This window comes from Rhineura floridana, chromosome 6 (assembly GCF_030035675.1).
Source record: "Rhineura floridana isolate rRhiFlo1 chromosome 6, rRhiFlo1.hap2, whole genome shotgun sequence".
Classification (NCBI taxonomy): domain Eukaryota; kingdom Metazoa; phylum Chordata; class Lepidosauria; order Squamata; family Rhineuridae; genus Rhineura; species Rhineura floridana.
Window position 1 is genome coordinate 5,012,505 of NC_084485.1, and position 26,388 is coordinate 5,038,892.

Genomic DNA, 26,388 nt, shown 5'->3' on the forward strand with positions numbered 1-26,388 from the left:
GTCCAGGGTTGTGGGGGATCGTAGACCTGGGACTTTTTTGGGAGCAGAGTCCTAGGCAGGTCCCTATGTATGAGCCAATCAGCATGAAAAGGAAGCATGTTAGCCATTGAAGTCCTCGTCCTTTCATGGTGATTGTAAACAATCAGAGGGAAAGGAGGTGAGTCAGCTACTGAGAAGACTCTTCTCAGTAGCTAACACACAGCCTTCCCTTTCATTGGCTCCTAGTGACATCTTTTGTAGTGGAGTGTGGACTCACGATATGACAGGGAGATGATGGAAAGTGGAAAGGGGGGCATGGCTGTGAGGCTGTGTGGCATGACTATCATGATGGGACCCTGCCCCTCTTAATTTGTTACTGCACTACTGGTCCTCAATCTGTCTGTGGATTTGTGGTTGAAGATGAGAGATGGCACACCCATCATGTTAAATATTCATATTGATTTTTAATGGTATTTTATTGCTTCTTTTAATTCTTACACTGTAATTTCTTATATTACAATCAGAATTCCAGAGAATGCAAATTGTAATATGTGATGCCCCTGTATTTATAATGCTGTAAATATGGTAAGTGAGGGTTTATTAGAGTATATATGGTAAGTTGACTGAGTGAAAGGGGGGAGTACATGGGCTGGAATGCTGGAGAATGTTGTATTATGATTGGCTGAGAGTTTGAGTGTCTGAAGGTATAAATGAGAGGATGACAGTTGAGAGAGGTCGGTTGGTGGGAGTTCTGAGGGAGGTTGGAGTTGGTTTTGTGGGTTGGATTGGATTAGGTTGGTAGTGAGGCAGGTTATTGATGGCTAGAAACATAAAGAGTAATGCATCTGATGAAACCATACACTTGTTAAACTATACCTTTAAGTAATCTTGTTATTCCTGTGTATATAAATAAATATTTCTTGGTTTACCTAACGTCTTATCCTTGGAAACAGTATCAATGGTGGCAGCGGTGAAGAGATAGTATAACATCATCAAGTATCCAGAGCAACCCAGGGCTGTATTCTTTATAGGCACAAAGATACAGGGGGGTTGAGGCTTGCAAGTGAACCCAGACACAAAGTAGCAATAAGCCAGGAGGAGACGAAGGCACAGTCTCAAGGCAATATTGTTTTACAGGAAGGTCTGGTGATGCTGCCTAGCAGTGGGATCTTGAGAGATCTTTGCTAGAGCCGGTGAGAGAACCATTTTGAGAGCAGGACACTGAGGTGGGATCATGACAAGGCGGTAGCCACAGGCGGGATCCTAGCAGGTGGTGGCCTGAGGTGGGAACCTGACGGGTAGGGGCCTGACAAAGTGGTGAAAGCAGGTGCGAGCCTGACATAATACAACAAAATACGAAATAAGAAATATTTGTTCTCAATCCTGCCCATGTCTGTCGACTTCAGAGAACTGAAAATCTGGCAAAAAAAATTCTAGATAGACAATTTTATTTGGAATGATAAACCTCCCAGAATAGATCTCAAAGCAATGCAGTGTCTGAGGCAAAGGGGGCGGGGGCTTCCAGTTCCAAATGCTGTTAAAAATCATGCAGCATCTAGCAGAGCACATGACAGTTCTTACATAAAAATCATTAAGTGGTCCAGCAACACCATGAGCAATTTTCAAGTGGTCCATCAGGAGAGGGGAAGGGAGTGTGGGAACCAGTAGCATAGGCAAAAGCAAGCTAGATAGACCAGTGGCCTAATTCCGTATACGGATGTTTCCCATGTTCCTGTTACATCTGATGGAAGGGAGATCTTGTCCATGAAAGCCTTCTACTGCAACAAATCTCTTTGTCATTATTTAAAGTGCTGCAACTCTGTTCTTCGCGCTGCAACAGACCATCACAACTAACCCTCCCACAGAAGGCAGACAGATCATCATCAGATTGCATTATTTCCACGCAGACTTAGGAACCTGCCTTATAACGTAGCAAGTTGGACCATTTCATCCCTCAAGCACAGTAGCCTCTACACGGACTGGTTGTGGCTGTTCTGAGTTGCAGGCAAGGCTCCTTCCCATCTTTTCCCAGCTGGGGATGCTGAGGTTTGCACCTGGGACCTTCTGCATGCAAAGCAGGTGTTCTTCCACTGACCTACAGCTTTTCCTCTTAATGCCTTGAGCCTCAGCACCTTTCGTTGTAGAAATGAAGCATTGATTTGGCATTCATCCTGTGGGGTCAGTTGGCTTTCTTCAAGATCCAAACAAAAATCACAGAGCTACTTCCATGTTGTTCCTCCCCCTCAAAAAAAAACACCCCACATAATTTTACCATGTAGGGAGGTCCTTTTATTGGTCCAATCACTACTGAGATGTGAATGCAAGCTTTAAACCATCAGAGAATTCTTCTTTACACAAGACAACGTTCTTCACAATCTCAAAGCTTGCATGCACTCCTGAAAAGATACTATTCCAATAGAAGGTTGCTGGAAAACAAGTGGGCTTGCATGTTCCAATGAACCCTGCGAGCGATGCCGTCGGGAGTCGTACTCCCAGCAGGGTCACCCATGGCAGTAAGGTCAAGGGAAAGGAACCAGACAAAGAACGATCCAAGAATGTCCTCAACGGCAGAAGAGGCGGAGGATAACAATGTGTATGTTACAACGGCTGTGAAGGCGGATGAAGGCTGCAGCAGGTAAAGGACTTCCAATCGTCGTGGTATCCCATGCCATTGGATCAAAGCCTTTTTCTGTCAAGATTGTGTGTTGATCGTCGTGCGCTGACCTCCCCACATAAAACAAATTCACGCACAAGCATCTTCCAACCAAATTATCTTGGAAGACAATCTTACTCGGCCACGAGTGATCGCCAACCAAATGTAAATGTACTGCCTTCAAGTCGATTCCGACTTATGGTGACCCTATGAATAGGGTTTTCATGAGGCTGAGAGGCAGTGACTGGCCCAAAGTCACCCAGTGAGCTTCATGGCTGTGTGCGGATTCGAACCCTGGTCCCCCAGGTTGTAGTCCAACACCTCAACCACTACACCACACTGGCTCTCTAGCACACTGCAAAGACTGCAGAATGAAATGGGGAGGGAGGAGGAGAAGAAGTCCATCCGTTCTTCCTGGCAGAACAGACCCTGACTCTTGGGAAAAGAGTAGGAGCAAGGCACAGTTGGTGTTGCCCGCGGGCACATACCTTAAAAACCACAAAGACCCCTTTATATGCGTGCCTGCATGGGAGTAGTAAAGGAACTGGAAAGGTCATCCCTGAACACCAGTGATTAGGAACTGATCGATCTGCACGGAACATCTGGAAAATGATAGAGGTTGATTCTATCCCCCAAGGGAAGCAGAGGATCAGTGAATGGGGAGAATGGCTTTCTTTGCACCAGGAAAGGCAGGAAGGAAAGAGGAAGATGGTGGGGGGGGGGGGGAAGAGCTGACCCAACCACAAAGGCCAAGTCTGTTCACAGGAGATCGCCAAGTGTCCCTCCTCTTGGAGATAGCCGGACTTTCTTCTGTGCTTCTAGTTGCCACACTCCAGGGACTTGCTAGGCTATCTGGCCTACACAGCTGGCAACACAGAATGATTCTCTCTGCTCCTGTCCTAAATGTAGGGGGCCCTTTGGGGAAAGGTGAACACTTTCCCCTGCAGCACTTGTACAGCTGTGCATCGAAAAATCAGATGAGGTATAAAGAAAACTACCAGTTCTGCACAGAGAGGCTGAGTCAAACCTGCATATAACATGTAAAGTAGGGAAAATTGCATATACTTGCAGAACTTTATCAAGTAACTTCTGGCTAGGGATGGATGACTCTCTCAATTTCAATTCTCTACGTGTCTAATTTTTCCAATCTTAGATTTTGTTCCCCACGTTTCTGCAGCAATTTGCAATTTAAAAAAAAAATCCTCATGAAAATTTGTCAGCACTTTAGTGCAAATTTCTCCCAATAAACACATTTTAGCTAACACACATTTTGCCAGCAAATATGATTAATTTTTTGCATGTTATTTTCACTAATTATGCATTTTTGGGCACACTTACCCCTAATATATGCATTTTGTACGTACAGTTTGGTTGAAGAACCGCATCACGCCATTCAAAGTGCAAATTTTAAAAGATCGCTGTGTTTCAGTTTCCACATTGGTTCGAGAACTGCAGATTCAAATCCAAACATAATCAAATTTATCCTCAGTCCCTATTTCTAGCTGACACAGAGAAAGGCACAGAGCTCTGCAGGTTGGGGGGATGGGAGCTGAACTCCCAGTCCCTGACCAGTTGAAATCTTACTCCATTTCTGAGATTTCACCCACACACCCCCAGGTCTGAAGAACTAGAAGCTTTATTTTTTAAAAAAGAAAATATCCTGGTGCTAAATTCTGTGCCCAGTGCCACATTCTTCACCCATGCCTGTCAGAGCCCTAGAGTCCAGCAGCAATCAGACTCAGAGGCTGCAGAGTCACCAGCTAAGGAGCCAGACAGGGTATCTGACCCTGATACTGATAGCCAGGGGGCTACTCAATCCCAGGCTGGCAGGCAAAGGACGAGGGCTCATACAGCCAGAGCTGAGACCTCATGGGCACTTTGCCCTGGGTCTTAGGAATTGGGTGCCTCCCAACCTACCTCGCCAGTCCAGTGGTGCCGGGAGCGCACCAGACAGGAGGCCAGAGCGCAGAAGAAGTGCCTGTCCACAGGTCAGAGGGTTGTCCCTTTAAGGAGTCACAAACGGAGTGAAGCCTAGGACATGGAGGGGCTCAGCCCACCTCTAACTTTGGTCAGAGTGAGCAGCTCACTCAGCTCCCCTTGTGGTGCTGCAACCCCAGCCAGCCTTGTCCAGTGGGCTCCTTCACCAGACCAGATGAGAGCAGGGCAGCACTGTACAATGGTGAAACTCGCACACACAGGCCCGGGCCACCTCTTGAAGGTTGTTCTGGGAGGCTGCTGCAGCCAGCTTGAAAAGGAGATCCTATCTATAGAGGACTGTCAGGCCCTTGAGCCCCTGCAAGGGCTTGGTAGTAGTGGGGCCAGCAGCAAGGCACGCCAGCAGCTCAAGAGAGCCAGAGAGCCACAAATTGCTCAGATTGAGGAGCTGGGCCGGAGGCAGCATTACGAAAGGCCAGGAGGGAGATGGCTGGTTCCTCTGTTCTCTGGACAGGCTGAAAACTGCAGGCCTCCAACCAGCCCTGGACCACCAAGCCTCCAAGGGCAGCAGTTTCCCCAGTGGCTCATTGCTGGCACATCTGCTGCAGAGCCCCTGATGCCTTAACGTTGCCCCCTCCCATGTTGCATGTACAACACCCAGCTGTGCTCAAGAAATGCCAAGTAACAGCAGAGCTCTCCCCCCGCCCCCCTTTGGCCCCGCCGCTGCCCCCCTTTGGAGGATGCAAGACAAACAACCAGCCCTTGAACCTGTACATTTATTTACATTCAGCCACTTTACATTCAGGCGACGGGGAAGGGGGACACATTAAGTGATCGCTCATCCAATCACCGCAGACAGAGGTCAGAGCAGGTGTTGTTGCTTCTTGATGGGGAAAGGCAGGGGGAACCAAGCTGAAGAGCAATGCTTACAAGAACTGGAAAAAAGCTTCATAAATTAATAGGTGCAGAGCCCACCATTCCTCAAATGTAGGGAAAGACACACACCCTGACGAAAGTTAAAATGGGCAGCATTCAAAGAAAAACACACCTTTCCCACTAAGGTACATACTTGTGCTTAAAATGACCTTGGAGCATCCGCACAGAAGAGAGGGTCAGAATCACTTGCTTTCTGCTGGAGAGGGTGTTGCACCTGATCCCAGGAGAATTCAACTCCCCGATCGGCCGTATGCGCCTTGGGTGGCCCACCCTCCCCTGGTGCAGAGGCAGAAATGAGGCAATGAGTGGATCGCCAGGGCCGCCTCTCCCTCTGAGTGCCGTGGAAAGAACACAGTGTGTGCAACTGTGATTGCATCATGCTCCGAGTATCCCTGGCCACATCGCTGGCGGCTACTTGCTGGAGAGGACAGATGGGGAAACACGCCAAATTCCAGGCTTCATTTTTCTACATCAGCCTTCTCTAACTGGCCACCCTCCAGATGGTGTTGGGTTCTATCTCACAGGACTGTAGGAAGCAGCTCTATACCGAATCAGATCATTGGTTCATCTCAGATATTGTCTGCAACCAGGGGTGGCTGGTGGCTCCAGTGGGGCAGTGGAATCCACCCCAGGTTTTAGTCTGAACTTTCAAGGAGCTGTCAAGGTGCACAGCCACCGGCTGCCACTCTTCTACACTGACTGTCAGGGTTTCAGGCAGGGGTCTCTCCCACCCCTTGAACTTGGGACCTTGTGCATGCAAGGTAGGCGCGCTACCCCTGAGCTATGGCACCTCTCCCATCACCCCTGACCACTGGATGTGCTGGCTGAGGTTGATGGGAGTTGTAGTCTGAAACTTCTGGAGGGCACCTAGGGAGGTGGTGGGTTTTCCAACCCTGGAAGCCTTCAAGAGGCAGCTGGACAGTCACCTGGTATGGTTGGATTCTTGCACTGAGCAGGGGGTTGAACTCAGTGGCCTTATGAAATGGAAATGGACTGCCTTCAAGTCGATTCCGACTTATGGCGACCCTACGAATAGAGTTTTCAAGGTAAGCGGCATTCAGAGGGGGTTTACCGTCGCCTCCCTCTGAGGCTGAGAGGCAGTGACTGGCCCAAGGCCACCCAGTGAGCTTCATGGCTGCGTGGGGATTCGGACCCTGGTCTCCCAGGTCGTAGTCCAACACCTTAACCACTACACCAGGCCCCTTCCAACTCTACAACTCTATGATTCTACACCAGGTTGTGGGAGGCTATACATGTTATCAGGAGCAGGAAAAGCACAGAGGAGTTCCTTTTGGTGACACTCCACACATCCTTTGTAGCAGGTCTGGTCTTGGCCTCAGTTGCTCATCAGGAAAATGGGTTCATAGGAAAGATTTACAGGAGGAGGAATTCTAAAGCACTTTACATACCATGTGCTGCAGGAATTAAAAGTCATAATAAACCGTGATTAATCCTCGCTCACACCTACACACTTCCATGGAGCTATGTTCTACCCGTTATGAGACACTGGATTATTCTGGGTCATTAACCTAACAGGGTGGGGTGGGGAGTAAATAAAAGAGGTTTTATGCAATGAGCTCAGCCTTTGCCTGCAGCTCAGTTTGAGGCCAGTTTCTTGGGCTCTATAGGGGGCTGACCCAGGGCTCACAGAGGAAATCTCCTGCACACACACACACACACACACACACAGAGCAGTTCCTGTCTGTTGGTGGCCCGCTCTGAAGCAGCCCTTTCAGCTGGGCGAAGAGGAGGCGAGGCAAGCACAGATGGTCTGCATTAGGCCAGCTCCTTTCCCTCTTGCTCCGGGAGGGCCGTGTCAGCCTTGCTGCCACCCCCACCTCTCCCTTCCCCCTTCCAGACCCTTCGGCAGCTCAGAAGGGCAAAGAGGTTAGCACAAAGAGGCTTGCACAATGCTGTCTTCTTTCCGCACCAGCTGCCCATCTGGGGATGCTCCTGGAATGCTGGGTGTTCACTTCCTGCCCGCCCAGAGCCTAGAGGAACTCCCGCGTGCAGCTTGGCCAATACAGGAAGAGGCGGCTTCCTGACCAAATATCGGCTTCCCACAGCAGGCCAATCTGGCAAGGTGCAGAGGCCCAGGGTTTCAAATCTTTGGGGGGGATTTGGAGGGGGTATGGGGACGCCTGTGGGCATGGGCCTTTCCATACACTACAGGAGCATGACAGAACTCCAAGAGCGTGCAGGGGGTGCAACACCTGACAGCAAAGGATTGGCAGGTAGCTCTCACTGGGGCAAGGTGAAGCTAGATGGGACATTCTTAGCGGGGTTCTGAGGCACACCTGTAGACGTGGAAAGCACAGAACAGACAGGTCTTGGGCAGGGGAGGAGGGTCAAGTGAGAGGTGTGGGGAGTGCTGGCCAAGGTCGAGAGTGGCAGGTTTGGCCAGTGGGCTGATGCTTAACAAGCCAGTTCAACAAGGGCCCATTTCAAATCAAAGTCGAATCGGAGAGAGAAAAAGGTGCAGGATTCCCCGTCTGTTAAAATATGGGCAGTCATCTTCTCGATCGGAGTGGGAGGGGAATGAACCATCCAGAAGGCACACGGCTCAGGGACTGGAGTGGTGCGCTCCACAGCGCCGTGGGGATTTCACATCACTGGAGGGGGAATCCAGTGGCCAGGGGTCACAGAACGGATCCCAGCTGGCACCCGACTGACGGGACAGGATGGCCACAAGCGGAGAAACTGCAGTTCAGCAAAGTCATGGGTGTGAGAGCAACCCGCTCTGTGGAATCAGTGGCAAAGCCCACAGCGTGAGCAAGATAGGATCCAGACGTCTGTGGCGGTTTGGGAAGGCCCCTCCGAAGCAGCAGGCACACCGGCAAGGTGTGCATGTGGTGAGGTACACAGCGGCAGTGTGAGGACAGCATGGCGTCCACCAAAGTGGGCTTGCGCTGAGTCCAAATGAGAGAGACACAGGGCAGCGGAATATCCACCAAAAAGGAGGATACAGCCCAAGTCAGCAGATATGGGAGGGAGGAGGAGAGAGAGAGAATCTCCCAGTGGAAACTACACAGGGCTTTTGAGGGGGCTGCTACCAGAGAGAGAGCAAGCATCATACACACGGATGGAGCCTGCCTGCGGGAAAGTTCCAAGCCAGCCTCCACTGGCATTTCTCTGGGAAGCAGCAACTTTCGTGGCGGGTCCTGTTCCTCTTGCCCACGCTGTCCCTGGGATGTGGGGCAGCACAAACACAATCCAGCACAAGCTCCCCATCAGAGTTCTTCCTCCCCACTTGGTGTTCACGTTCCGCCCAGTTCCATCCCCGTCACTCAGACTCCCAGTGCAGTCAGGGATCCTGAGCTGGTGATCTTCTTGAATCGGTTAGCAGCACAAACGCCGATGAAGTTTTTCTGTTCAATTAAAAAGGAAATGCACGCACACACCATAAAAAGGGGTCTATATCAAGGCTAGAAAACTCACATTGCGGAGTCAGAACTGTTTCGCTTTCAGATAATAAATTAAAATTTTGCATCAGTAAAAGTGGCATTCTGCAATGTGAATAAAGCCTGTAAATCATGCAAGTTTGTATTTTTAACTTCTTTTGCAGAATTTAGCAGCTACTGCTACCCATGAGGAAGGAGCAAGGTGTTATCACAGACCTGCTCAGTCCCCTATAGGATTCTGAGAGTGCTTCCAGATGACCTGTTTACTGAACATTCATCCTGATTTGTTTGCAAGGAGAGTAGGCGATGTTGGCTATTTAAAGAGCATTCATTTTGGTTTGTCTGCAGAGAGGTTAGGTGACGTTGTGTCAAAGCAAGTGTTGCCCCACACTTTGAAGTGCATTTTTCCATCACTTTGCTTATCACAAAAATTCCAGTCTTTGGGGGAAGCAGGTTTGTTGTGCAACACCTCCCAATCAGCTGCAATTCTGCAACCTGAATTTGCCAATACGTGATTGAATCACACCCAAACAGCTTGGAAGCTCCCTCAGATTTCACTAGCCATTGTTGACATACAGTATATTAAAGCTTTTTTATATTAAAGCTTATTTCCACAGACATTAGATGCTTGGTTTGTAAAAAGAAAAGGAAAGAAAAGTTGAGATTCTCAGCATGTGCCAAATCACAAATTCCAGATTACGCGCTTGTTCAGTGCTGTTGTTGATATGTGGATTATTATTGTTGTTATTGAGTTGACCTGATTTGATTTATTACCCACCCTTCACCATAAAGTCTCAGGGCAAGTCACAACAATTAAAATTACAACAATATATATATCAGGAGTCAAAGGCCAGGGTAAAGTGGTGTGTTTTCAGCATAAGACAAAAATTATATAATGAAGGTGCCAGATTCACCTCTGTGGGAAGGAGGCGCCGCAATTTACCGGCTGCCACAGAGAATGCCCTCTCCCGGGACACCACCACCCGAACTTCTGATGGTGGCAGAACTCCCTTCTGCTGATCTGAGGCTATTAATAAAGAGATCCCTGCTTACAGGGCATGCTAGAGGCTTGCCCAGGAGCATTCTGCATGACAGTGGAACAGGAATGCTGCTAGGCAAATGTGTGCATGTGTTAACACTACTGCACTCCTGCTCCGTCCCAGAAGGGAGGAGCTGTCAAGTTGGTGCAGAAGAAAACCAGGATCCCCAAATCCAAAAACTAAAGGGGAAGATGGATATGATAACATTTTTAGAGCATCGGGACTGATGTGGGGTTGCCCTCACTAAAAAATCAATCCAACATTTCTGTCCGGGGTCAAACTCTGGACAAACTCAGTTCTGACAAGTTTGCAACAGTAGCTGACTATGCACAGGATCAATTGGCTGATGTCTGTGAAGTCATCAAGAGCCTACCTTCCCTTTCAGTCCCAGGAGCATTTTGCACTTAAAAAAACCAAACAAACTCTTCTGTTTGAACAAGATAAGAAAATAATTGATAAGTAGATACATTTACATGCAGAGCTTTACATGTTGTTTTTAAAGAGGATCTCCTTGCCTGAAATGTAGCAGGTTCAGGGGAGGGCAGGGTCGGGTAGGAGTCAAGATGAATGGATGAATAACTGCCAGTCATTTCCATGGCAAAACAAGGAAGAAATGGGCTATTCCTACAGCAAAGGAACCTGTTATGCTCTCTCCCTTTACCATACCTTTGTCTCAATCCTAAGGATGCATCTCATCTCCTGCTGCTAATGCATAGACCCAGCAACTGTGAAGGCAGCCCAGTTAGAAGAGGACAGAGACAGGGAATGGGCAGGTGCAGCTGAACAAGCTGGCAAGCTGTGGGGTTGCCTGTCCTATCCACACCTTTATCTCCCAATCTGGTCAAACAACTTGTGGGATGATTCACACAAGTGAGCAAGCATGCACAGAAGGCAACGTCCTCTGGATTTAGTGACCTCCCTTCCACCTAGCCCCGTGACTGTCTGTTCCCTCCTGTTACCTTCCAGCGCCTCCGCATCACGTATCTCCGGAGCAAGACTTGGGACTTGAGGCGCCGGTTGACACGTTTGGCCTTCTCCGCCAAGTTGTTGAGCCAGGGGTGTTGGAGGCACTGAGCTGCACTCATACGTCCACTGTGAAGAGAGAAAGGTTATGATGTAGTCCCCGCCTGTGGCTGTCGTTTCCCACAACCCGTCTTGCAATATATACAAATCCCTGCATTAAAATGGAGAGCAGAATTCCGCAATGGGGAACGATTCAAACCGAGTCTGTATTCTAACTTGTTCTGTGGAATTTACACTCAATGTCTGCTGCCGGGGCAGGAAGTAGGTGACTTCATTGTCAACAGCCAATCGGTGCCATACACAGCTGGTTACCACTGTTTTTTAAATAGGGTGCTTTGATCATACTGTTGTTATTCTTGCTTTACTTGATTTGATTGTTAGCTGCCTTGAAACTTTGTGACAGTGGGATTAATAAATAGTACAGACTGAAACAGTACATGACACACACGTGAACTCAGCCTCCACTTTCCTTGGCAATGTAGCCTTCCAGACTGCAATTTTCCCTTCTGTTCATCAGGTTCTGTTTTCTATAAGTAGATCAGCTTAAGGCTGAGGAAGGCTGAGTGAAGAGCAATGGCAGTAACAGGAGAAGCTGTGAAGTACAGAGTCCCCTCATTTGCCTGTTACGTGTGTCCCATCCTCCCGGGCAAAGGTGCCTCTATCCTCTCAGCCTCTCATAGGGAACATGGTGACAGGACCCCATCTGACAGGGGGTGCTTTCACACTGCACTTTATTCCGTTATTCTGACAATTTATTTCCTGTTAAATTGTGCATAAAATTTGAGCTTTCACATGACATAACGGATAGCTCTGGAATTCTGGTGGAATGTAGTGGAAGTTTAGCGCAAATTTCCGCAATAAATGATACCACAAAAATTCCGATAGGAGGCTGGGAACCTGGAATATTGCAGGAGTTTTGCACTAGCTGCCGCTGCTCACGTGACAGCCATCCCAGCATGCAGTGCGTTCCCGCCCTTACCAACAGCCCTCCCAGCATGCAGCCTTTGCTCAGCCTGTGCTGCTGCTGCTTGTGCTCAACCAGAGCCTCTGCTACTGCACTACCACGCCTCTCAGCTGATTGCGATTGCGCCTCTCAGCTGATCAGGATCGCAATCGCGCCTTTTTCAAAAAAAAACCCCCACACACAGAAGGAACAAACAGAGCTTTTGAACAGAAAAGGCGGGAAAAGAAGCAGTCTTCTAATGGCCGCAGTAGGTGAGAGTGCTGTGTGAAAGACCATTGCGTGAAATGCCGCTAAATTGGTACTGCAGTGTGAAAGGGATTTTTGAAATCCGGAATGAAGCGCTAGATTTTTAATCCGTTAAACTAGCGCTATTAGCCCCATGTATGAAAGCAGCCAGGGTCATTGTAAAGATAATAAAGGGCCTGAATCTCAGCACAGCTACTTTAAGCAGAATTCTCTCTTCCAGAGAACCAAATGTGATTTGCTGGAAGTTTGGAGGAAACTCAGACATCATTGCCCCCCTCCCACCATGGCTAAGTTTAAAAAAAGAAAAAAGAAATTTGGGGAGACCTTGAAAAAGTTACATTCTGCCCATTTATTTTCTTTCTCGAAGGAATATCTTCGCTACCACAGGCATGAAGCCTGACTCACTGCCTTCAATGGGGCTACGCCTAAGTGTACCTAGAAGTTCAGTTCATGTCTGAGTTTGACAACGAAGAAATTGCTGTGAAAGCATCAAATTCCCCTAAGACATCAGGGTTTTGAAGGCCCTGGGAACAAAACCTGTTTTTTCCCCCTTTGTCTCGCAGTTTCATAAGAACCCAGCTGGATCAGGCCCGTGGACCATCTAATCCAGCATGCTGTCCTTACAGTGGCCAACCAGTTGCCCTTGGGAAGCCCACAAGCAGGACCTGAGCGCAAGAGCAGTCTCCGTTCCTGCAGTTCTCAGCAACTGATATTCTGAAGCATGCTGCCTCTGACTGTGGAGGCTCAACACAGCCATCATTGCTAGTCGCCATTGACAGCTACATCCTCCACGAATTTGGCTAATCATCCAATCTGGTGGCCATCACTACATCTCATGGAAGGGAATTCCATAGCTTAATTATGCAGTACGCAAAGAAGTCCTTCTGTCTATCCTGAATCTTCCAACATGTAATGAAAAAAAAAAGTCTCTGTATCCACTTTCTCCACACCACAAACCCATTTTTTCCAGAATCTTCCTCTGTCGTGACAGTGGAAGCCAAATCCACTTCTTCTCTTAAGTCTGTGCTATTTTCTACACAACTCCTTACAGCTAGAAAATGAAAAAGAGGGGTGTGGTGCCTCCATTTGCTCTCTGGGTGACCTGGCAGTTAATCGCTTCCCACAGAGAAAACCGTTGAGCTTTGCTCACTCCTCGGCTAGGCCCAGACCTTTTCTGCTTGATAATCAAGTTGGAGACAAAGTCCTTGGCTTCGTCAGAGATGCCTTCAAAAGCTTCCTCGTCGAAATACCAGTTGGCTGCCAGGACATTGTTGAGGGTTTCTGTATCGTTGTCCCCCAAGAAAGGGGAGAGTCCGCTTAGCCTGAGAGGGGAACAGGGTGAGGAAAAGAGGCAAGCATGAACCAAAGCTCATTAGGAAAGGAAAACCCTCCTGAGACACATCCCCTTGGCAAAAGCAAGTTACTCTGGAGCCAGAAGTCTCTCACAGAAGAACTTGCAGCCGTAGGCCCAGCGCAGAGGGCTGGAAGAAGGCAACCATTTCCATTCTGATCTGTCTTCGTCACAATCAGCACTGCTTCCGTTCTGATGCTGTTCCACTTCCGTCAAATGCTATGTCAGGTATAGCCAACGTGGCACCCTCCAGATGCTGCTGGATTGTAACTGCCAGCAGCCCCAGCAGCCGGCATGGACGATGGTCAGGGATGATGGGAGTTGTAGTCCAGCAACAGCTAGAGGGCACCATGTCGGTAACCCCCGTCCTGTGGGTGGTATTCAACTCACTTTTTGCACTAGCACTAGGGTTAGCTCTAGCACAATGGGCTTTGCTTCCCTCTTTCCACCGCACTGCATCCCCCTCCATCTCCAAATCTATTTAGGAAGGTTGGGGGGAAACCCAGAACAGATTTGGGAGGGGTGGGGAGGGCGAGATTATTCTGATGTGCAAGGATTGTCTTAGCAGTACACTGAATACAGCCCTTAGTTATTCATCTTGCTGTTCGCTGTTTAATGTTACTTAGATAATTATTTAGATAATCTGCATAAGTTACTAATTTAACATAATTAACAACATAATTATTTCCACATTATTCATTTCAATGTAAAGGAAATGTCAAAACAATGTTTTTTTAAAAAGTCATTAATTACATATCAATTGTGGGCTTTTTTTTTTTTTAACAAGACCGTTGTGAGCAAACTGGATATTCACTGGACTGATTTCTGTTCTAGACCAGGGATGAAAATGTAAACCATGGCAATTTCCACTTCTGTTTCCACCAAAGTTCTCCGGCATCCCTAGCCTAGGGAATGAATGGTCAAGGAGCACACAGTACTGCAACACTGCTGTAGCTCAGAAATCCCAAGGGACCTTAGAGATCATCCAGTCCAGCCACCTGCCAAATGCAGGATCTGCAATGGATGATTCAACTACAGCACCCTGGCATATGTTTGCCCAGCCTACACTCCATTACCTCCAGTACTCCAGAGCCCATCACCACCTCCCAAGGCAGTCTCTTCCACTGTAGAACAGTGCTTACCGTCAGGGAGTTTCTCCTAATCTTTCGCCAAAATCTACTTCCCTGCAACTTCTACCCATTAGATCTAGTCCTGCCCTTTGAAGCAACAAGTCTAGGAGATCTGAAGGAACTCCAAGGAAGACCTGGGATGTAGATGTAATTTATATTCTTTTTTGAGGTGGCTCGGTCGGTCCAATATTCCAACCTAGCCCAAATGTTCCATTTCCAGTAGCAGCCAGCCAGCCATCTAGAAGCCTCAGGGTCCTTACAAACAGGGCTTGGAGGCTATAGTTTGCTTCTGTTTGTGCCCAGCATCTGGGATTTAGAGGTATACTGCTTCTGAACATGGAAGCTCTTTGTTGGCATCATAAACTTAATAGCCCATGATAGACCTCTCAGCCGTGAATTTCTGTAATTCTGTTTAAAAAGCCATCAAAGGGTAGTTCAAGCCTTTTGCTGTTTTCAGATGGGATTCAATCATATACCAGAAAATTCAGGTTGCGCAGTTTAAGCTGATTTGGGGCTCTTGCGCAACAAACAGGCTTACCCCCCTGAAACGGAACTTTTTGCAATAAGGAAAGGGACTGGAAAAGGCACAGGAAAGTGTGGAATAGCAACTGCTTGACACAACATTGTGTAACCTCCCTGCACACAAAGCAGAATGAATGCTCAGTAAATAGCTTCCCTGCAAACTTTGTGCAAATAAATAACGACAAATATTCAACAAGCACACTGTCTGGAAAGCAACCTAAGCTGGTGGCCATCGCTAGGTTTAGTCCATCTTGCGGAGAGAACTTTTTTTAAAGAGACATCAAAGAAGCCACCCACACGATCCAGGAGACAAGTCCCAGACCGTCTTGCATTTTCACAGAAGATTAGATGGTAACAATTAAGAACGTAAGAACATAAGAACATAAGAAGAGCCTGCTGGATCAGGCCAGTGGCCCATCTAGTCCAGCATCCTGTTCTCACAGTGGCCAACCAGGTGCCTGGTTGTCTGGCTAGAACAAACTAAGGATCCAATTAGCCTAGGCAGTCTGTTCAAAAACAGCAGCCAGGTACTGAGTTTGGAAACTCAGAAGCCTGGAGTGAAAAGGTCAGTCTTCCTGTGTTATTTGAGCCCAGCCTGTGGTATTATTTACAGGTATATTGCTCGTGTCCATGGAAGTTCCATTCAGATATTATAGCTAATAGACATGGATAGAGTTATCTTCCATGACTTTTCTCAAGGCCATCTAAGCTGGGATGCTGGTGGTGATGTAGCTTCTAGGGAAAGAGGCCGCTGCCTAATGCTGAGTCAGACCATTAGTCCATCTAGGTCAGTATTGTCTGCACTGATTGGCAGCAGCACTCCAGCATTTCAGATAGGGATCTTTCCCATTCCAACCTGGAGATGCTGAAGAACGAAGCCAGGACTTTCTGCACGGAAAGCTGATGCTCTCCCAATGAGCCACGGCCCTTGTCCAAAGGCCTTGAATTCAAGGGGGGAGGCAGCCCTGCCAACTTTTCTGAGGTTCATTTTAAACGGAGGGGTGCTGTGGGTCAAGAGGGCACACCTCCCCCCCGACGCAAAACCTCCCCCCCATTGCCCATGAGGCATGGATCCTAAAGGCGCCCCCGCCTCTCACTTACAGCATGTAGGTGATGACTCCCATGCTCCACATGTCCGTGGAGTAGGAGACTTGATCGTAGGTGACCACCTCCGGCGACAGGAACTCCGGGGTGCCAAAGTTCACTTTCAGCTTCTCTCTGGGATTGTATCTGGGAGGGGAGTAAGGGGGGGAAATCTGATGCCTGTTCTGGTGTGTTCAGTGCCCCCAAGCACCCACCCCCTCAGCTCCCAGGAAGGTGGGCATCAGCCTCGTGCCAAGAGGGTCATCCCAGAGGCAGCCCAGCAGGAGAGGGTGCAGAAAGGGGGGAGGGGGCGAGTGCAGGCCAGCAATGGCGTTACCTTCGGGCAAGTCCAAAATCAATGATCTTCACCATGTGGCCGGTAGCAGTGACACACAGGATGTTCTCGGGCTGCAGGGCAAGAGAAAACATCACCCACCCCGCCCCAGGTTAGTGCCTTGGGGGTGGTCTGCAAAGAACCGCCTGGAAATCAGGAGGGGATCTGAAGAGGATGGAAGGTCTCCCCACCCTTCATACAGCTGAGAATACTGCATCTGACACAGCAGGTATTTTTGGCAGGTATTGGTGACGGCGGCGGGCTGTGTCACACCTGCAAGTCTAGCCTTCAATATTCCATCGCTTATTTATTTCTTTATTAAGGGTGTTTTTTATATCCCCCCCTTCCTCCTAAAGGAAGCCCAGGGCGGCAAAGGACAGTGACAAAACACACACACATGCACATATTGAATATTAGGCAGGCGCCATCTCTGCTATCTTTTCTGCACTTTTTGAAGACTTTCCTCTTTCAACAAGCCTTTTAGGTTGAGACCTATCCCAGTCCGTGTCTGTGTTAGAATTGCTTAATATGTTTTTAATGTTTTTAACCCCTTTTTAAAGTTTTTTTTAAATGTTTTTAATGCTGTTTTCTTTTAATGTATTTTAAGATCTGTTTTTTATGATGTTTTAAAGTGTTTTTAGCGCTTTGTTTGCCGCCCTGGGCTGCTGCTGGGAGGAAGGGCGGGATACAGATGAAATAATTAATTAATTAATTAATATATTAAAAAGAAGTAGATTTTAAAACAAAGCATCTTTAAAAACATCTCATTGCATTTCAATAGGAGAATTTTGTCTGTCTCTGGGAAATGAAAGGCAATGCCTGTTACTAAGACAAGAGTTGGTGTGGGGGACAGTCCCTCTCTCCCTTCCTCTCTCATAACACTAGGACTTGGGGCAGGGAGTCAGCCAGTGAAACTAACTGACAGAAAGGAAGAATTTCACACAACCTGCAATTAACTCTTGGAATTTATTGTCACTAGAAGTGGGTGATCACCGTCGGCTCAGATGGCTTTGGAAAGGGGCAGGCAATGCAGGAGCATCAGAAGAGCCTGGCTGCTGGATGAGACCAAAGGGGCCCCCACCTAGCCCAGCATCCTGTTCTTCTCACAATGGCCCCAGTAGGAAGGCCCGCGCAGGACCTGGGGACAATATAGCTTTCTGGCGGTCAGAAGGATACTGCCTTTGATCCTGGAGGCAGATGTAAGGTCTGTTGCCAGTGGCTATGAGCCGGTATAGCTAAATGAGACCTCCACGTTCAGAGGCAGTCTACCTCCGAATATCAGCTGCTGGGGGAGACAAACAGCAGGAGTCTGTGGCCTTCATGCCCAGCTAGTGGGCTCCGTCCCACAGCTGCAAGGGGTGGGACCGCTATTGCTGGGGCAGAACGTCTGCTCGAAAGGGGTGCCCTCCTACTTTAGTGAGTGGCCTTTTACACAGCCGGGGTGTCCTCCACCCCATCACTGCCCCTCTGCTTTGCCCCTCCTTTGACTGAAGGAGCAGCCCAACTTCCTTCACGGGGCACATCCTGCGCCCTCATACCTTGAGGTCCAGGTGTAGCACCCTCATGTGGTGCATGAAGAGGATCCCGTCACAGATCTGCCGCACAAACACCATGCAGTCTACCTCGGTCAGCTGGTAGTCCTCGTCGATGATCCGCTCAAAGAGCTCCCCACCTTCGATACTGCGCACAGGAAAGGGGCTGCGTTAGGCCGCCCAGCCCGGCTGCGCCCATCACTAGGCGAGCCCAAAACACTCGTGTTGCTTTTTCATCTCAATCCCTCGCGTTTATTGTGGGCATGGCGCTGCTCATCCGTGACAGCTTTCCGCAGTGTCCACACAACATTGCCATCGTCAAAATGCCACCCCAGATTTCCCCCACCCCATTTGGGTCACTTCCAGATGGCCTGTTTATTGAGCTGTCCCAGTAAACCAAATAGCATTAATAATTCTGTTTAACAATAAATGTTCCTGTTTGGAGAAGGGCCCTCATAGCTCGGTGGGTGAGCCTCTGCCTTGCATGCAGAAGGTCCCAGGTTCAATCTCCAGAGGCATCTCCAGGTAGGACTAGGAGAGAATCCTGCCTGAAACCCTGGAGAGCTGCTGCCAGTCAGTGTAGACAGTACTGAGCTAGATGGAATCAGCATAAGGCAGCCTCCTATGTTCCAGACAACCTGTTTTTGAGCCTGTTGATCGGCGGCTGGGGAAGGCTGTGCCCTTCATGCCCACCTCGTGGGCTTCCCAGGATCGTCTGATTGGCCTCTGGAGTTTCCTATCACCTGCTGCTTTTTAACTGAAGATGCAAGGGTCTGAGCCTGGGATCCTCTGCATGAAGAGTCTGCTCTAGCCCACACTTGGCTTCCACCCACTCCCAAATATCCCCCACTTTCCCAGCTCAAGTGGCTGCCTCTCTCGGGTGACTCACAACTCCATGAAGAGCATGATCTCCCTCGGGGTCTCAACGGCATCGTACAGCTGGATCAGGTGCCTGTGATTCAGCTGGTTCATCACGTCAATCTCCTCCTCGGCCGTCTCCTACAGAGGCAAGGGATGGTCAGCGTGGGGTAAGGCAGCCTTTGCCAACCTGATGGTGGGGCTGACGGGAGTTGTAGTCCCATGGGACTGATGGGAGTTGTAGTCTCAAACGCCTGGTTGGCTCATCATGCTGATGAAGGCTGGGGTATAGGATAGACTCTTCTGCTACGCTGCGACCTGTACATAGACCTTTACTGTATTTGCATCATTTTTATGCCATTTTGTGCTTGCTACTCTTATAAACAGAGCCAGTGTGGCATAGTGGTTAGAGTGTTGGACTACGACCTGGGATACCAGGGTTCGAATCCCCACACAGCGATGAAGCTCACTGGGCAACCTTGGGCCAATCACTGCCTCTCAGCCTCAGACAGAGGCAATGGTAAACCCCCTCTGAATATCGCTTACCATGAAAACCCTATTTGTAGGGTCGCCATAAGTCGGGATCTTGTAAATCATTTTGGCAAAACATCCTTTATATTTCTGATGTTTGAGCTGACAGTGCCGGTAGTTATCTAGCAAAGCTTCCAGTGGGATTCCACCAGAGACATGGTCCACATGCTTCCACACCTATCATTGCCATCATGAGTTCACTTTGGGGTATAGGACAGACTCTGCTGCTACCTGTGCACAGACCTTTACTATATTTGCATTGTTTTTATGCCATGTTGTGCTTGCTTCTTTTGTAAATCACTTTGGTACCCCTTTCGGTTGCATATCGCGATACATAAATTCACCAAAGTAAGCTAAACTTAGTACAGCATCCATACTGGAGAACTTGGCACAAAGACTGGCACATTGCTGATATGCATCACTGCGATCCGGCTGGTGCCGCCCCCACGCTAGTAGGATGACGCAGAAGACCTACCCTGTCTTTGGGTCCCTGCTTCCTGATAATCTTTACAGCAAGCTTGAGACCTGTCTCCTTCACCGCACAAGTGCGGACTTCTCCAAACTTCCCCCTGCGGGAAGAAAAGGAGAGGCGTGTGTTGAAATGACGCTGTTGCCAGAGGAACTCTTTCAAAGCACTCCTCGGAGCTCACTTTTTCCATGAGTCCTTTGGCATAACTTCATTCCCAACCGTAATCAAGTTTTAAGAATGGATAACAGCATTTCCTGACATTTATTCCTCCCTTCCCTCTGTTTGTTTCACCCATTGCCTTTCCAGATTGCAACCTCCTTGGGACAGAGACCCCATTGTGTCTTAAACTATTTTAAGGCACTGTGTGCACTTAATATAATAATAACAGGAACAACAAACAATGATAATAATAAGAGCAACAACAAATAGACAAACAGTCACCAAGAAGCCGCCGGATGCCCAAAGCAGAAGAGCTGGCCACAAACAAGGATTTGGCAACCTCCCCCCCTGCCCCCGAAGGCTGGTCTTACCCTCCCAGCAGCTCCTTGGTATTGATGCTGTATGTATCTTTGACGTCTGCTGTCCTCAGCTGGACAATGCGGTGAGTGAAGGGTGCAGGTGGTGGAGGAGTGTCATCTGGAAGAGATGGGCAAGGGTTTTAAAAAAGGCCATGGGCACATGACACATGCACGCTGCTGGACATAGCCACGGCCAGGAGATGGGGCAGCCCACAGGCAGGAGTTCTGCCTGCTAGAGCAACTCCCGAGGCATGTGCAGAGGGTGACACCTACTGGCGAAACAGTGACAGTGCATTTAGATAGTACGCTAAGGGATGGTACCTTGCCAGTAACCAACAGGTTTCCACTTTGCCCCAACACATGTCCAGACCAGGGCCAACACATCTGCTCAAGCAACCAAAGGTTTTCTGGGCAGAAACGAGGGGTGTTGCCCAGGATGCAGAGGTCTCAGGCTGCATGCAGCCACAGGTGCAACCCAATATTTGTATTCTGCCCAGACCAAGCATCCCGTCCTGGGCTAGACTGGGATATTTCTGTCAACAGGAGCCACAGGGAGATCAGCAGAGGACTTCCTGAGCTGACTGCGGTGATCAGGGGTGCCCCAGCAAATGAGGCCCTGCCCCAGCACAGAAAGCCACCCACATTCCTGGCAGTTACCTTCTTCAGGAAACACAGGAAGCTGCCTCATACGAGTCTGGCCATTGCTCTGTCTAGCTCAGTATTGTCTACACTGACTGGCAGCAGCTCTCCAGGTTTTCAGGCAGAGTTCTGTCCAAGCCGCACCTGGAGATGCCTTTGGGGATTGAACTGGCTACAGCCCTTCCCCTTGATGTTAGCTGGCCACAGTACTGCAGCCAGGTAAGTTTAGACTCTGGATATAATTGGGGGGGGCTTTAGATGGCCATGCATATTACTTCCGTTGTGAGCCACACAATTTAACATAAGAACATAAGAAGAGCCTGCTGGATCAGGCCAGTGGCCCATCTAGTCCAGCATCCTGTTCTCACAGTGGCCAACCAGGTGCCTGGGGGAAGCCCGCAAGCAGGACCCGAGTGCAAGAACACTCTCCCCTCCTGAGGCTTCCGGCAACTGGTTTTCAGAAGCATGCTGCCTCTGACTAGGGTGGCAGAGCACAGCCATCACGGCTAGTAGCCATTGATAGCCCTGTCCTCCATGAATTTGTCTAATCTTCTTTTAAAGCCATCCAAGCTGGTGGCCATTACTGCATCTTGTGGGAGCAAATTCCATAGTTTAACTATGCACTGAGTAAAGAAGTACTTCCTTTTGTCTGTCCTGAATCTTCCAACATTCAGCTTCTTTGAATGTCCACGAGTTCTAGTATGATGAGAGAGGGAGAAGAACTTTTCTCTATCCACTTTCTCAATGCCATGCATAATTTTATACACTTCTATCATGTCTCCTCTGACCCGCCTTTTCTCTAAACTAAAAAGCCCCAAATGCTGCAACCTTTCCTCGTAAGGGAGTCGCTCCATCCCCTTGATCATTCTGGTTGCCCTCTTCTGAACCTTTTCCAACTCTAGAATATCCTTTTTGAGATGAGGCGACCAGAACTGTACACAGTATTCCAAATGTGGCCGCACCATAGATTATACAACGGCATTATGATATCGGCTGTTTTATTTTCAATACCTTTCCTAATTATTGCTAGCATGGAATTTGCCTTTTTCACAGCTGCCGCACACTGGGTCGACATTTTCATCGTGCTGTCCACTACAACCCCGAGGTCTCTCTCCTGGTCGGTCACTGCCAGTTCAGACCCCATGAGCGTATATGTGAAATTAAGATTTTTTGCTCCAATATGCATAATTTTACACTTGTTTATATTGAATTGCATTTGCCATTTTTCCGCCCATTCACTCAGTTTGGAGAGGTCTTTTTGGAGCTCTTCGCAATCCCTTTTTGTTTTAACAACCCTGAACAATTTAGTGAAATCATACCACTGCTGCAACTACAAGAATGAAATGGAGTTTGCTCAGGGTGGGCCCTCCTATGAGGTAGCGTGGGGCAGCCACCTTAAGTGGCAAATGGCAGAGGGGGCAGAAGCTCCTCCTCATTTCCCTAAGCCTGCCCTGCACCTACCAAGCGAAGCCTTTGCCCCCCAGATGTCGCCAGTCTTGAAGCAGGATTGAAGCGCCAGTCCAGGTGGATTCTATGTGTGCAATAGGAGAGCGGCATCCTGCACTTCGCCTCAGACAGCAAAATGTCCTGGCCCCATTTAATCTGCATGGGGACCAAGTTGTGCTTGTGAAGAGCGCTGCAAGTTTTGATTTGGGGGTGATGAAACGAACAGGGCTAAGTTGTCTGCTGTAGCCGAGGAAATGGTGGATTATCCCAGAGCAAATCGTAGGACTTCTTGGAATGTATGAGGTTCAACTCCAACTTGTGGGTTGAGGCTGCATGGGGTTAAAAAGGGTAGCTAGAGAGGAGACCTCTTGGTTGCTAGGCTATACCTGTCCTTTGATCTCCTGCTGTCTCTTCCTTCCTGCTAGACTGATAAGCAGAGGATGTTGATCCCAGTTCCTTTCCTCCTTCCCAGTCTTCTTCTTTCTCTTGAGAGAGGAACAGACATATTCCTTTGTCTCTCCCTCTCCTCCAAAGCTTGAGGGCAAGCACTGGGCTCAGTGTTTGCTGCTCCAACTTAGCTAGTTAGCTAGATATAGGACTCTTTCCTATCAAGCATGTACTTCCAGAATAAAGTAGTTATTTCTCATTTTGAAGCTTAAAGTCTCTGCCTGACTAATTTGCAGGGAAGGTAGAATCTTTAGCGAGGATTCAAACACACGCACATAAGCCCACTCAGAACTCTCCGTTCCCAGCATCGCAACTCTCCGACAGGACTGGCGAGGAGTAGAGCCCATTAGTCAAAGCAAGTGGATAGAGAGGAACGCTTTTCTCTTTCTCTCAGAACCCTAGAACTCGCGGACATCCAACCAAGTTGAATGTTGGGAGATTCGGAACAGACAAAAGAAAGTATTTCTTTACACAGCGCATAGTTAAACCATGGAATTCGCTCCCATGAGAGGCAGCGAGGGTTGCCAACTTGGATGGCTTTAAAACAGGGTTGCACAAATCATGCAGAATAAGGCTACTAGCTATGATGGCCATGCTCTGCCTGCACAGTTGGAGACAGTATGCTTCTGAGTACCAGTTTGTAGAAACCACCGGAGAGGGGAGAGTGGCTCTTGCACTCAGGTCCTGCTTGCGGGCTTCCCATGGGCATCTGGTTGGCCACTGTGAGAACAAGATGCTGGCCTAGATGAGCCCCTTTTGGCCTGATCCAGCAGCCAGTCTTCTTATGTTCTTACTTTCTTTAGATGTTCAGGAAGAAGTCCTTCCTTTTGACTGTCCTGAGCCTGCCACCAACCACCTTGTATGCATTGGCTGGTTGAGGATATTGTGGCGCCGTCACCTGAGCACACCCTAGTGGGAAATGCTCCTGTAACAGCCCCATTGAAATGAACAGGAGACAAACAGAGATGGCGATATCTCAGCAAGGGGCCCACTGAGAAGAGGACCTACTGCAGTGAGGAAGAAACCTCTCTAAAGAAGCCCGCCCCCCCAAGGTCTGTTCTCTAAGGGCCCTCCAAAATCTAGAGTCAACACTAGAGACCGATGCGCAAGAGCACTCTTGCGCATGTCCTTTTGAGTTCACAATGGGCTCATGCAGGAGCACTTCCCACTAGGTTGTGCCCTGGGTCTTCTTAATGCTCCTAGGCAAATTCACCTTTTGCCCTCTCTGCCACTCTTCCCTGCACACACTCAAACCCTGTGCAGCAGCCCCACACATGGAGTTAATCCTAATCTTCTCTCTGCCCTAATCCTGTGCGCCATCATCACTGCCAGAGATTAGCACTCCCATTTGTCTGTTCAGCAGTGGATAAAGCTCAAAGGACAGGGAGTTGCTCTGTCCCCAAGAGGTTTACACAGCAGAAGCAGGCACCCCCAGGATTTTCCCCATAGCTGCATGGCTTTTTTCCCCTCCCCTAGTGCACCTGCAGGAGGTTGCGAATTTGTTCAGAGTGCAGCGGTGGGTTTAGCCCTCCCTCCTCCTGTTTTCTGTCGGAATGAAAGTCAACAGGGATAAATGCAAAGTTCTACACTTAGGAAAAAGAAACCAAATGCACAGTTATAAGATGGGGGATATTTGGCTCAGCAGTACGACATGTGAGAAGGATCTTGGAATTGTCGTTGATCACAAGCTGAATATGAGCCAACAGTGCAATGTGGCTGCAAAAAAGGCAAATGCTGTATTAGGCTGCATTAACGGAAGTATAGTTTCCATGAAGTATTAGTTCCCCTCTATTCAGCACTGGTTAGGCCTCATCTTGTGTACTGTGTCCAGTTTATGGTCTCCGCACTTCAAGAAGGATGCAGACAAACTGGAACAGGTTCAGAGGAGGGCAATAAGGATGATCAGGGGACTGGAAACAAAGGCAAATGAGGAGAGACTGAAAGAACTGGATAATTAAGATACACAATAAAAGAATCATATTTTAAAATCCTATAAAAACTGGGCATGTTTAGCCTTGAGAAGAGAAGACAGAGAGGAGATACTATAGCACTCTTCAAGTACATGAAAGGTTGCCACACAGAGGAGGGCCGGGATGTCTTCTCCATTGTCCCAGAGTGCAGAACATGGAATAATGGGCTCAAGTTGCAGGAAGCCAAATTTTGAACGTCAGAAAAAACTTTGTAACTGTTAGAGTCATATGACAATGGAACCAATTGCCTAGAGGGGTAGTGGGCTCTCAGACCGGAGGCATTCAAGAGGCAGCTGGACAGCCATCTGTTGGGAATGCTTTGATTTGGATTCCTGCATGGAGCAGGGGGTTGGACTCGATGGCCTTCTAGGCCCCTTCCAACTCTACTATTCTATGATTCTATGAAAACTGCTCTCTTCCCCAAGCTAGCCCAAGGGGTGGAATACAGGTGCACATCAGGGGACGGGACGGAGCTCAGCGGCAGAGCATGGCCTTTGCCTGCAGAATGCCCCAGGCTCAGTCCCCAGCATCTCCAGGAAGGCCTGGGGTAAATCCCCCTCTAACAGTCTGAAGGACTTCTACTAGTCAGTGTAGACATTACTGGGCTTGATGGAGCAATGGTCTGACCCTATATGTGGCCGCTTCCTAAGTTCCTCAAAACAATGGATGCTGCCCAACAGACAGCACACATGCTTTAGTGTCCAGATGCTGGGGCGTGGGTGACAACCAGGCAGGAAGAAAAATTAATACACGAGGCAGCCCAGTAAGCATCTCTCTGTGGGAGAAGTCCGCTGCAGCTGCAAGCTTGTCAAACCCTAAGCAAAACATCCTCTATATTTCTGATGTTGGTACTTATCTAACAAAAATGTTAGTGCTGGTACTTATCTAACAAAAATGGCACCACTTCCATACACTCCAATGAGATTCTGCCAGAGACATGGCCAACATGCTTCCACAGCTATCATTGTCATCATGAGGGCTAGAACCTTTCTTTAAAAAAGGAGTCAAGTGTACTAGGTTATCTACCAGACACTTGTGCAGCTGCACAGCCCTGGTTATCCTAGTATTTATTTATTACATTTATATCTCACCCTTCCTCTGAAAGGGAGCCCAGGTTATAAGCATGAGAGGTGGAGGATATTGCTGTCCTCAGAGCTATCAGCTGCTGATGGTGTCGAAAGACCACAGGAGGTTGTCTTATACCAAATCAGACCATTGCTCCATCTTGCTCAGTGTTCTCTACCCCAGGGGTGGGCAGAAGGTAGATCGGGTAGATCTCAGGGTCAGTGCCAGCTGGTAGCTCCATGTCAGCAGGGCGGAAGAATCTGCTCCGGGTTTTAGTCAGAACCACTGCCCCGGTGATATGGAGCCACCAGCTGGC

The 26,388-nt window shown here is 48.7% G+C and overlaps 1 protein-coding gene across 4 annotated transcripts in view; it reads right to left on the bottom strand.

Moving 5' to 3' along the window:
• Positions 1-5,327: 5,327 nt before the first annotated feature.
• Positions 5,328-26,388, bottom strand: part of MYLK2 (myosin light chain kinase 2) — a 53,869-nt gene continuing 32,808 nt past the window's right edge. For all 4 annotated transcript variants that reach the window (XM_061630838.1, XM_061630839.1, XM_061630836.1 and 1 more), the window contains exons 4-12: positions 20,518-20,623; positions 19,994-20,087; positions 19,019-19,128; positions 18,136-18,277; positions 16,601-16,671; positions 16,282-16,410; positions 13,347-13,499; positions 10,904-11,036; positions 5,328-8,871 (exon numbers count right to left, since the gene is read on the bottom strand). In XM_061630838.1, coding sequence (XP_061486822.1) covers positions 8,791-8,871; positions 10,904-11,036; positions 13,347-13,499; positions 16,282-16,410; positions 16,601-16,671; positions 18,136-18,277; positions 19,019-19,128; positions 19,994-20,087; positions 20,518-20,623 — 1,019 coding nt within the window. In that variant the 3' untranslated portion in view covers positions 5,328-8,790. The remainder of the gene's footprint in view (positions 8,872-10,903; positions 11,037-13,346; positions 13,500-16,281; positions 16,411-16,600; positions 16,672-18,135; positions 18,278-19,018; positions 19,129-19,993; positions 20,088-20,517; positions 20,624-26,388) is intronic.